Below are 12,905 nucleotides of genomic sequence, written 5' to 3' on the forward strand. Positions count from 1 at the left end.
TACTGAATTGATCGCTAGATGTCTCTTTTTAAAATGCAAACTAGCTAACGGTATGTTTTCTAAAAACAATGGAGTCAAACAGTTTCCATGGTCAAGTCAGTAACCAAAAATAAAGTGACAGTGATACAGTGAAGTGAAGTATAGTAGTAGTAAAAGTAACAGTGCTTAGTGATAGGAAAGTGAACCTTAAAGTGCAGTGTTTAAGTGCGGATTTAGAACAGCCAGGTGCGAACAGCATGCATCGGTATCACGGATTGCTAGCGAAGGGCGTAAGGGCGGAATTAAACGACCAAACCTAAAAAAAAGAAAATAGATTTGGATTATATTCACGGTATTCATTTTATCTAAATCGAGTCAGCCATTTAAGCGTAAATACCGAAGAAATATCCAAACATCAAACTTCGCACTTATTAAAGTTGTCGGAATAAAACAGAAATCATCTGCCAATTTCCATTGTCCCCACTATACAAATTGTTGCTATATAAAATTCAAAACGAGCGCCCTCTTGACAATACTCCCAAAGTTCTGGTTTACCTATACTATGGCTAGACACCAAAATTGGTGTGGGCCGCATGTACTTGTAGCGACACGCCTGCCTGGGTGCAAAGTAAGCTTAGTCTACTCCAGTATGATGACCTTCGACCAGAGAGTGACGGTGAACCAGGTGACGATGACAGCGATGACCGACGGTCCCACGCCGGCTGACATCTGAAAAAAAAGCGGCCAAGTGCGAGTCGGACTCGCCCATGAAGGGTTCCGTATTTAGGGGATTTATGACGTATTAAAAAAAAACTACTTACTAGATCTCGTTCAAACCAATTTTCGGTGGAAGTTTGCATGGTAATGTACATCATATGTATATTTATTTAGTTTTATCATTCTCTTATTTTAGAAGTTACAGGGGGGGGGGCACACATTTAACCACTTTGGAAGTGTCTCTCGCGCAAACTATTCAGTTTAGAAAAAAATGATATTAGAAACCTCAATATCATTTTTAAGGACCTATCCATAGATACCCCACACGTATGGGTTTGATGAAAAAAAAATTTTGAGTTTCAGTTCTAAGTATGGGGAACTCCAAAAATTCATTGTTTTTTTTTTCTATTTTTGTGTGAAAATCTTAATGCGGTTCACAGAATACATCTACTTACCAAGTTTCAATAGTATAGTTCTTATAGTTTCGGAGAAAAGTGACTGTGACATACGGACGGACAGACAGACAGACATGACGAATCTATAAGGGTTTTTTTTTCCATTTGCCATTTGGCTACGGAACCCTAAAAAGGAACTTCTGGGAAAAGGCGTACCATCCTCCACGTGGAAATGTGGACGTACTCGCTGACCATGGCCAGGCACGGTGTGGACGGCGCCAGGTGGGCCGCCATGGAGCTGGCCAGGGTCGCAGCCAGCATCAAGTAGTGGGGGTGCGTGTAGGAACTGATGCTCTGCAACATGGCTACTACATTTTGAATGCTGGATATTGAGGACGTCAACTAGTTCTAATTTCGTACTAGTGTTAGACCAAGATTAGTCTGCAACGATTTTGGTAGCATACGCAGTGCAAGTTTTTTTATACGTCATCATTTCATAGAAGTTTCACGTTTAAAATAATACTCGTAGGATTCTCGTGCTATCAATATCACTGCAAAGTTAGCTTGGTCTGGCTCCAATATGTCTACGCTCCTGTGCCTACTATCTTACCACGGAAGAAAGAAAGAGCGCGCCGCGCTCTAAATGTTACTAACATCTAATTTTCATTATGGGTTAAATTGTGGGATAAAAAGTCTTTTTCAAGAAACTTTTGTGGGAAGTTTCATCCCAATTGTCAATTATCGTGTAAATGAGCAACAAATAAACTTCCGCATTGAGCTGTTTAGCTCTCAGGCATACAAAACATAATAGGACGACAGTCGGATTCAGTCCTTGGACCGGATTTAGGAGACCGCTGATCTAAGCCAGTCTTTTACGGAGCTCACAGCACTTACCAAGCTTGCTATTTCTGGCAGCATTGCATATACCACACAGGAGTTACTACCAAACTCCGTGAGGACCTTGCAGAACAGGATGACTGCTAGTGCCACCACGGGGCTCGGCCAGTTGTGCATCAGCTGAAGAAACTTGCCGAATTCTGCCGTCATTCCGGAGCGCTTTAGGGCTTCGAATGACATGCAGCTGCCGCCTACAGTTTGAGGGAAAATTACTATCATCAAGAGGTAGGTAAGGCCACAGAATAAATAAGTACTAGGTACAGGAGATTCACTCTCTAACAAGTCTAACAAAACGCGTCTGTTACGATTACGACAGATAAGACCGCTAGGTGGCGCAAGCGCCACGCGCGGCCTAAGATGGCTAGCCACCAAAATTGGTGTGGGACGGATGTACTTGTAGGTACTTGTTGCGACGCGACGAAATCGCGGAGTGAGCCACGCCTAGTAAGGCTTATAAAGAGCGGCCCTATAAAAATAAACAAAGTATAGGTACCTACCTAATGATAAGAAACATCTAGAATAGAAGCATAATCTGCCTAATTTAACATTGTTTTCGTAGACTTTTTGTCGCGATGTCTCAATTGTGTCGCTTAACTTCAAACCCGGGTTCGACCCTCTCAGCAAATATCTACCCTATTACCTTTTCTTAATACCAAAATCGCATAATCTGACAGATTAATTTATACGAGTATCATTTCACATTGTATAACCCTCATGTTTGAAATGTGAATATAATTTATTCTTACCTACTGTAAATAAAACCCCCCACATCATGTTGTCTCGTACGATTGTCCAATTGAGGCAGGCCTTACTTGGCGCAGTCGGTAAACGGCGATGCATTCCGTCTAGAAAAAGAGACATATTTTGTATGGTCTATTGAATTTATTACATTAGATAGTTTAGATACCGCAGTCCACTCACGCACGAGTTTCGTGGATTTTCGTGTTAACCTTTTGGACGCCAATGACCGATATATCCGCACCGTAGGTTCAACGCCAAAGACCGATTAATCGGTCACAGATCACAGAGCAACATCGACCTACGTGCATATACATAAAGTACAACTTCAGTTTTGACACTTCAATGATGTGGCGTCTGAGTGACAGCTTTTGTGTTTGACACGGCGTGGAAAAGGTTAAGCGGAAAGGGGTTTCCTCATCGCTTCTCCATACAAACGTGGTCCCCATTTTTCTCTCTGAATATCGACATTATGGACAATATTTTAGAGTTAGACCAAGAAAAGTCTGCAAAGATTTTGACAGCACACGCAGGTTTTTTAAACGTCAAACTTCTATGAAATTATGACGTAGGTATAAATAACACTGGCACTGCGTGTGCTGTCAAAATCTCTGTAGACTTTTCTTGGTCTAACTCTAACGCTGTCTGCATACAAGCTATGTCGTTTTAGAGATAAATAAAAAGCGGCCAAGTGCGAGTCGGACTCGCCCATGAAGGGTTCCGTATTTAGGCGATTTATGACGTATAAAAAAAAACTACTTACTAGATCTCGTTCAAACCAATTTTCGGTGGAAGTTTACATGGTAATGTACATCATATATTTTTTTTAGTTTTATCATTCTCTTATTTTAGAAGTTACAGAGGGGGGGGGGACACACATTTTACCACTTTGGAAGTGTCTCTCGCGCAAACTATTCAGTTTAGAAAAAAATGATATTAGAAACCTCAATATCATTTTTGAAGACCTATCCATAGATACCCCACACGTATGGGTTTGATGAAAAAAAAATTTTTGAGTTTCAGTTCGAAGTATGGGGAACCCCAAAAATTTATTGTTTTTTTTCTATTTTTGTGTGAAAATCTTAATGCGGTTCACAGAATACATCTACTTACCAAGTTTCAACAGTATAGTTCTTATAGTTTCGGAGAAAAGTGGCTGTGACATACGGACGGACAGACAGACGGACAGACAGACAGACATGACGAATCTATAAGGGTTCCGTTTTTTGCCATTTGGCTACGGAACCCTAAAAACCGGCGTTTGAGGGGCAAAATCGAGGGTACCTTACAATTATTTAGACCTTTGTGAAGACACAAAGTCTGTACTTACTGTTGCGTTTCTTGAAGAACTTCACAAATTTTAAGTCTGATGGTATAATGAACAGGAGCAAGACACAGAAGATAGTTGGGGCTGATACCCTGATGTGCCTGGAAATAACCCAATATCAATCTTTGTTTTAAGCATAGACAGATAAACGTTTCGGCAAAGGAAGTACCTGAATATATGTAAACGGCCTACCGCAAATCACGTTCGACGTGTTGCCTCCCTGTCACACTTACGTACGAATTCACAAGCGCGACAGATAGGCAACACGTCGAAAGTGGTTCGCGGTAGACCCTCAGGTTCCAGATAGGCCAATCTCGGCAGGTGCACGTTAAAGATTAAGCCTCAATAAAGATTTAGTAACCCCCTCAAGGCTTGCTATTTTTTCTTCTGTAAGGGACAGAGAAAGGTATATGTTATTTCTATGTCCCTTTCAGCAAAAAGATAGCAGAAAGTCCCATGAGAAGGTAAATAATGCTCTCTATTCTGATATCGCTCCAATATTTAATTGCATGTAGATAGTTCTTCGAGGTTGGGCGGATCATTTTTTGGCTGGTGATAGGTTTAAGAAAAGGAAGAGAGGTACTAGGTTTATAAAATATGCTAGCTTTTACCCGCGTATATGCGTAGATTAAGCATTTTAAAAATACCGCTTTCATAGCAAATTCTACCCCTCTTTTCACCCCCTTAAGAGATAAATTGCCAGATTATGAACTAATTGTCCTTCTCCGGGATTTCAGAGGTAAAAGCATGAAAAGGTAACAGACAGACAGACAGTTCACTATCACATTTATAATATTAGTAGATTAGTGTTTACATGTTAACATCTCTCTGCGGTCCGCTGTCGAGACGCAAGGAACTTGTAAACATTTGCAGAGCTACCGTCAACAGGACAGCCGTGGCTACGACCTGTGATAAACATGAATTATTTTATGAAATTGGTCATTAGAGCAAACGCGAAATGCGAGCTCTGCGAAACGGTCCTGAGCTAAGGATGACTCACGCTCGAACGCCCCGGGTCCGGGCCGCGACAACCGACACGTGACCGATCGTTTTCTATGACAGGTGACCGGTGATCAAGTGATGCAATAGGAAACAAAGTGTCTGATGCACTGACAATCCAACCTCTAGACTGAGCTTAGGCCAATTCTTTCATGAAACAAAGCTGTTTTTGCTGCCAAAACTACGGGGGTGCGGGGGGACGAGGTGAGCGAATCCTGTGCCGTGATTGGTCCGTTCAAAGCTGGTTCAAAGACACGGACCAATCACGGCACGGGATTGACTCGAAGATGGAGTAACGCTACCGTATGTGTGGCAGAGGGGGTAGCGCGACTATGCTATGTCTAGAGGTTGGATTGTCTGTGGTCTGATGCCTCGGTTCCCGGGCCGTTCCAACGCGAGTCATCCTCTAATCTCATCCAGAAGTGACCCGCAATCCTCTGAATGTCGTCCACCTAACGGGCCATCGGACGCCATGCGCTCCTCTCATCCGAAAGCGGCTACCATTCATTAAAATCATGGTCCACCTGCCATCACTCTGCCTAGAAACATGTATAGAGACTTACAACATCCTGGAACTTGATCGCCCCCAGCTGGGTGTACTGGTTTCGCAGCAGAGTCTTAATGTAGCGGGCTTCTTCCTCCGTCAGGCCAGTCGGGATCGCCACGTCGCTAGACCTGTAATTTCACCAGGTCTACATAAGAGCACAACTTGTCGGTCAGTAAGAACCAGGAAAAATAAACTCATCCCTCTCTCTTGGGTGCTAGTACCAGCGTAAGACAAAGCAAGTATGATTTTCTCTGTCTATGTTTGAAATGAGACAGTCCTGGGTCAAGCAAGCTATATCACAATATTCACAATAAACAATTGGTACCGTAGCAACTTGTTTAACACATTCAGTGCCGAAAACTCGACTATCGGGTATTTTATGATTTCTTTCTCAGGCCGGACGGCCCGATAGTCGGGATCGTGGTACTACGTACATTTTTATACGACGAAGTTTTTGTAGCCCGGATGTCTTGTTTGGCTGGGTGGCAATAAATGTGTCAAACAAAGTAATTTAGGTTATTAAAACCTAAAAATGTTCAAGAAGAAGGAGTTCATCCAGATGTAGAGTAGCGTCTCCGTGACCAGCACTCCTGGCAGCGTCAGCAGCATGAACTGGGGAAATGTGATCTTGCCCAGCTTAGGGAACAGTCTGCAAGATAAACATGTTGTAAACACGAAGCGATTAATCGAGGAACAAGGGGATACCTAAACCATGAGTCCCCTCCAGACTATGTGCGTGAATCGCGGCGCGAAGCCGCGAACGCGAGTGTGGAGTCGATTTTCCCAGACTGCGAACACGACTCCACACTCGCGTTCGCGGCTTCGCGCCGCGATTCGCGCACGAGTGTGGAGGGCCCTATGGGTGTCGCCAGGGGATACAAGGGGGAGGGAGCGATCATGCGGGTCGATTGAATACGTTGCTCTTTAGCCTGTAGCCCAGGAGTTATTCAATAATTTATTATTATTACAATATTTACGCAGTTCGCACCAAAGCGCTGACAAATTTATACATGCAAATAGAGTATGTGCGGAAAAGGAAGAGTCGTGAAATGTATAGGATCCAATACATTCTATGACTCTTCTCTTTCCGCACAGACCCTAGCAAAAAATAGTACTTACATAATTGTTGAATTATAATTTAGTCATGCAAATAATATACCTACCGTAAAATGGGGTGAGTAGGGTTCGCGGGGAGAGTTGGGTTATGAATGGGGATAGAAGGGATGAAAGGGGTGTGAGATGGGATTTTAAGGCTACTGCTACAAAAATAATGTATTCCTATTTAAAATGGAGCTATAGTAATACTCATAATAAAAAAAAGCGGCCAAGTGCGAGTCGGACTCGCCCATGAAGGGTTCCGTATTTAGGCGATTTATGACGTATAAAAAAAACTACTTACTAGATCTCGTTCAAACCAATTTTCGGTGGAAGTTTACATGGTAATGTACATCATATATTTTTTTTAGTTTTATCATTCTCTTATTTTAGAAGTTACAGGGGGGGGGACACACATTTTACCACTTTGGAAGTGTCTCTCGCGCAAACTATTCAGTTTAGAAAAAAATGATATTAGGAACCTCAATATCATTTTTGAAGACCTATCCATAGATACCCCACACGTATGGGTTTGATGAAAAAAAAATTTTTGAGTTTCAGTTCGAAGTATGGGGAACCCCAAAAATTTATTGTTTTTTTCTATTTTTGTGTGAAAATCTTAATGCGGTTCACAGAATACATCTACTTACCAAGTTTCAACAGTATAGTTCTTATAGTTTCGGAGAAAAGTGGCTGTGACATACGGACGGACAGACAGACGGACAGACGGACAGACGGACAGACAGACAGACAGACATGACGAATCTATAAGGGTTCCGTTTTTTGCCATTTGGCTACGGAACCCTAAAAACGATCCTACAATCTTCCAAAATCACCTTTGTATGAAATCCCATCTCAACCCAATTACGAGGGACTACGGGGTGAGGTGGGATTTCCTGTTTATCGTCAAAGTTATGAAATGGAACTACCCAAAATAAAATAAAAACTAAAATACAAACGTCCGGAACACTTCAAACAATAGAAAAGAAAATAAATAAAAAACTATTATTCATCCGTCATCTCACAGTATTTCAGACATTCACGACACACATTCACCCATCTGCTAGCAAACACATCGCATTATGTAAAATCGCATGCCATTTGTTGCGAGGACTGTAGAAGCCCTTTTTATCTATTCTATATTATGTTGATTGTCTATGCGCGGTTAAGTCCCGCTGTCATGACATATAACCTACATGCTGTCAAACGCTGTCATTATAATAATATGATTTTTTTTTTCATTTATGTGTCAAAACGGAAAAACAGAACACTTTTTTTTGGGCGAACATGTAAAAACTTAAGAATAATTAATATAATTGACGGTGATTGTATTGTATTGAACGTTTAACTTACAATTCGCTATATTCATTGAATATTTGGTTTACTTGACTGCCGTTCAGCGTCGCCATGCCGCCTAAGAAACAAAACAAAAAGGTATTTATTACAAATAATGTTTAAATAAAAATATTATTTTACTTTTGGGTAGGAACAACAGTCGATCTTATATACTTTACCGTCTTTTTCTGCGGCAATGGTAAGTAATTACTTAATTACCTCAAACTAGGGGACCTAACCTCAATGTATGTACCTATGATATTTGTATATATGCGGTCGCTTTTACTGACCGACATCAACGTCTACAAGGTATACCTATACATTTAAGATTAGATGGTGCTTTATTATGACAATAAAACATACGAAATACTTAAGTACGGAACCCTCAGTGGGCGAGTCCGACTCGCACTTGTCCGGTTTCATGTAAGTAACTTTAAATCATAAGCTCACGAACATTGTACATAAAAATACATACACATGCTCACAGCCCTTCCTGTAAGTAGTTGGTAAAAACGAGAACTGTTAAGATGGTTTTTACCAATTTTTTACTTACCTATCGAGCTAGAATATGCGATACCCAAAAAGTAAAACACAGTGAAATCTGTAGGTTTGGGTCGACTGAAATAAATAGAGAAATGGATTAGGTTTGGATTGCATATACAAAAATTATACGTATTTTAATGCATGTGGTTTTTGAAAATAATTTCACCTCAATTCATGTTTATGAGATTTTTGTTCAGTATTTTCAATAGTTTGATATATGTCGACTATTCCCATCTGAAACAATACATAACATACACTGATATTCAGAATTACAATGAAATTGTCTGTTTGTATGTAAAAGACTTAAAAAGAAAAAAAAAAATTTTAAACTGTTTATTTCAGTAAAAAGACATTATATAATACATACTAAACTTAACTACTATCTTAACTTAAAAATATAAGATAAGAGTTGTAGGGTCTTACGGCGTAATTTAATTAAAATAAATATTTAAACATAATTTATTGCAGATTTGCAGACAACATTGATCGATATATCATTTACATGTTAAATTAAAATAGGTACATGACTATCTTAGACATCAAAATTTAATTGAGTAATTGATGATTAATTGATACTCCAGGGGTGTTACATACGCATTGCCGACTCTTTAAAAACCTGTACACTCCTTTTTTGAAGAACCCCAACTCCACTAAGTTCATGCATGTCTCTCTTTTGTACTTATAGATGTTTTCAATGGGGTTGGCCGGTCGAAATATACTTGGTCAACCAGATCTTGACAGTAGAAAAAGGCGGTAAAGAAAAATGTAGGCGCGAAGCGATATCGTCCCATAGAAAATTTGAATTTCGCGCCTTTTTTTACTGACAAGATTTGGTTGACCGGCTATATTTAGCAGATGGCGCCATCATAGTCCAGTCAGTCCCTGAATGCCAGCCGCCATTTAAGACAAATCTCATAGAAAAAGGGGCAAGCTGTAATGGCGCCATCTATGCAAACCTTCTCAAGTTCCTGCAGTAAAGCCTTGACCAAAGGCATCAGAAGGCCGCATGCCACCGTGTTAGGCACCCACATTGAGAGGAACATGGCACTGAAGAACAGCACCAAGCTTAACCTGTTGTGTTAGAAATTGAATTCAATTCAAACGCTAACGCTACGCAAACATGAACGCTGAAAACAATACATTCTTTTTGTTTGGGCAGTCCATTGATATAGAATAAAGAACTGGATACCCAATCAGCCGCAAAAAATGGCCCCACAAAAGTAACGTTAAAACAGATCACGCGTTACTTTTTCGTTTAGTCTTGTTTGGAACGCTCAAATGTGAAGTTGTCAACAATTACGAAATGTGCCGTTAAAATATGTAAAAATAACAATGATAAAACAAGGAAAAATGATGGAATGTATTTCTTTCGGTTAGTTCTTTGGATAGCACTACATAATTTATGTAATCTGGTGGTAATTTTATGGTTTTGAATAAATTAATTTGTTAGTACCAAAGAAGGGATGTCAAGGAACAAAAATCGAATGAGTCGATGTGAGGTCAATATTTTTTTATATTTTTATATGGAATTCGTAAGGAATAATATTATGTTTATATTCAAGATTTCCAAGAAAACCTATGCGACGTGCAAAGTGGACTGCTATTTAATTATAGCAAGAGATAGGGGTGATGCAGTTTTAAACAAGGCAAAACTGCACTTGTGTGTTCGGCCCATTTCCCTGTTTCCGACATATCCACCAATAAGGGCTTATATCGACTAACTGTAAATGCTAAACCTGTCTGAACACAGTGACAACCACAGGATTTTATAAAGTACCTATGGACTTTATAAAAAAAATCCAATCAGTACCTAAATGTCCCCGTGCACCCGTGCGATGAGTAAATATAGATCTAAAATACACAGTTATTTTATTTAATAAGTTGAATTTATTTCAAGGAAATTAGTATTTAAAGACGTATAGGTACTTACTTAATTTTTTTTTTTTAATTTGAACCACGAATTAATTTTATTTGAGCTCCCGATTAAATTAAATTTGTTTTATTTATTACTTCAATTGGTTTTTCTGTACAGTAATACCTATTAAAGTGTACCAAAGTGACTCCATTCGTTCATTATTCTCGTTTGACTTGTTTGACGTAAACACGTTACGTTTAGTGCCATCGGACTAAATTTTTTAACAGTGTTGGTACTTATGTTTGCAAATTTGACACTTAATGCTTACGACATTAAACTCTTTTCTGTACGAAACATTTATCTTGACTCAAAATTTACGTAAGCGTTTTTATCATCAATGCAAATGGTGCGAAATGTCATTCTGCTCCACATTTGTTGACGTTTTTGTTCCGCTTTGTGTGTCTATTTCTTTTATATTAAGTCAGTGGGGCAGTCGTGTAAAAAGAGAAGAGTCACAGATTAATAAATAGTTACCTACTACGTATAAAGGCGTGAAATACTTGATTAGAGGTCGCCCTTTCGCGCCTACATTTCTCAATTTTGGCACTTTTTTCTGCTAACAGATTTGACTTGCAAAACGAGGTATAGAGTTAAGAGATTTGTTTTTCGTGTTTTTCGTATGAAACAAAACATTCATACGCTTTTACCAAAATGTGGCAAATATTAATGTGTATAGCCAAAGAGGTATAGCTTTAGGTAGATATATAGGTAAATAATATAAAATATTCTGTGCTCAGTTGATTTTTCAAAATAAAAATAAATGTGATTTAGTTTTTATTTTCATCTTATATATTTCCTTATCAAGATATTTGACAGTGAGAGCGTCCACGTCAAGTTCGCCTATGGAAAATGGCGTCGCTGCGCAGTTGCGCCAACGTTGCGTCGAGCAGCAGCCATAGAGTTGGCTAGACGCCGACGCTAAAACGCGGGGGTGGCGCTAAGCGGCCCACAAAGACAAGTAAACAATAAAGACTGTAGTTGTAGTGGGCACCTGTAATGTGAGCACCCGATAGTGATGAGTAGTCTCAGTGCTGCCCTCTTGTGTACTTGGCTATTTTCTACTGCAGCCATCAGCATCATCACGCCGAGGCAGTCCAGGACTTCGTTGCATATGTATATCTGTACAGATTATTTATTTATTTAATCTTTATTGCACATAAGAAAACACACACTACAAAAGGCGAACTTATTTCCATAAGGCATTCTCCTTCAGTTTCAGCTTCAGTCAACCTTTAGTTTAGGTTTAGGCAAAGCAGATAAGTTGTAGACGGTGCAAAAACACGTGGTATAGATGATAAAATTAGGTATCTGTACGAACACAATCAATATACAGATATAAACATACATAAACATAAATACAATATTACACACATAAACAGGTACATTTTTTGCCATTAAAATGCAATTCGTCTTGTTATTCGCTTCGCCATTTATACAACTGTAACAAAGCTCCTTGGTTAAACAGTCATTCGTGTAGCGTGGCGAGGCGAATTTGTTTTGTCTGTTTTCAGAAACTTGAGTTAGCAACTCGCACAATAAAAGTGGTAACGCACTATCGCACCGCACCGCGACATTGGTGCATCGCACCCATAAGTGAGAGCGGGAAAGAGTTATCTGTTTCTCGCCCTCACTTATAGGTGCGACGAACCAATGTCGCGGTGCGGTGCGATAGTGTGTTACCGCCTTAAGACTAACCTGTTGGATGTATCCCGTGCCCATAACGCCGTAACACGCCAATGGGACGAGGGAGATGGCCGCTGGTGGCAACACATCCGCTATCCAGTACACACCTGTCACCAGAAACACGAAGAAACTTGGGTACGCCTGTAAAACATGATAAGAACCGAAAACTAGTGATAAAATAAAAATAGCATCGATTTTTTGCACATACAGCGCCATCTATTATTAAGAATTATACGTGGTGGTCAAACACGGATCATAATTTTAAAATCTGAACATATGGTCTTTGATTTTGGTAAAGGGATTTCGATTCTTATTTAAGACAATATAATAAACAGCGCCATCTATAACAACGATGAAACAAAGCGACGTTGTATGGAGATTGTTAGTCCTATTTATTTACTTGTCTCTGATAAAAAATACATGGATATCGTTCGTTATCTTTCTGCCTGTGGTGCCCTATCACCAATCGCCATGTGCACTAGAAAGTAAAGTTTAGTTTTCGCTATTCTTTAAAAGATGTCGCTAGTATGCGCGTCTAATGATGGTCTAATCTTTAGAACTCATAAAACATGAATTGCTTATACCAACTTGATTTTCTCCAATTAGAGCAATCGGAAAAAGAAGGATAGGCGTGATTACAATAATGATAGACCTCCAATATAACTTGCAGAATAAGATAATCCGATGTTTCTTTGTCCATATTACAAGATTAGATTCTCTGTAACAAAAATACAG

General features: G+C 39.6%; 1 protein-coding gene across 1 annotated transcript; it reads right to left on the minus strand.

Moving 5' to 3' along the window:
• Nucleotides 1-593: 593 nt before the first annotated feature.
• Nucleotides 594-12,888, minus strand: LOC134657231 (protein I'm not dead yet-like). Its single transcript, XM_063512800.1, has 15 exons — nt 12,823-12,888; nt 12,183-12,311; nt 11,479-11,606; nt 9,529-9,643; nt 8,739-8,806; nt 8,583-8,647; nt 8,048-8,108; nt 6,126-6,248; nt 5,616-5,727; nt 4,868-4,959; nt 4,057-4,154; nt 2,735-2,833; nt 1,986-2,179; nt 1,308-1,445; nt 594-708 (listed from the first exon to the last, which is right to left on the minus strand). The coding sequence occupies exons 1-15, from the start codon at nt 12,868-12,870 to the stop codon at nt 619-621; spliced, it is 1,560 nt and encodes a 519-aa protein (XP_063368870.1). The 5' UTR covers nt 12,871-12,888; the 3' UTR covers nt 594-618.
• Between the last annotated feature and the right edge of the window lie 17 nt (nt 12,889-12,905).

This window comes from Cydia amplana, chromosome 19 (genome assembly GCF_948474715.1).
Source record: "Cydia amplana chromosome 19, ilCydAmpl1.1, whole genome shotgun sequence".
Taxonomy (NCBI): domain Eukaryota; kingdom Metazoa; phylum Arthropoda; class Insecta; order Lepidoptera; family Tortricidae; genus Cydia; species Cydia amplana.

Excerpts from the sequence above, each read along its gene's own strand:
- LOC134657231 (XM_063512800.1), bottom strand. The coding sequence starts at position 12,870 with ATGGACAAAGAAACATCGGATTATCTTATTCTGCAAGTTATATTGGAG. Across the intron at positions 4,960-5,615 it reads CGATCAAGTTCCAGGATGTT|GTCGTAGCCACGGCTGTCCT; the intron begins GTAAGTCTCTAT and ends TGTTTATCACAG. Across the intron at positions 2,180-2,734 it reads GGGGGTTTTATTTACAGTAG|GCGGCAGCTGCATGTCATTC; the intron begins GTAAGAATAAAT and ends CTCAAACTGTAG.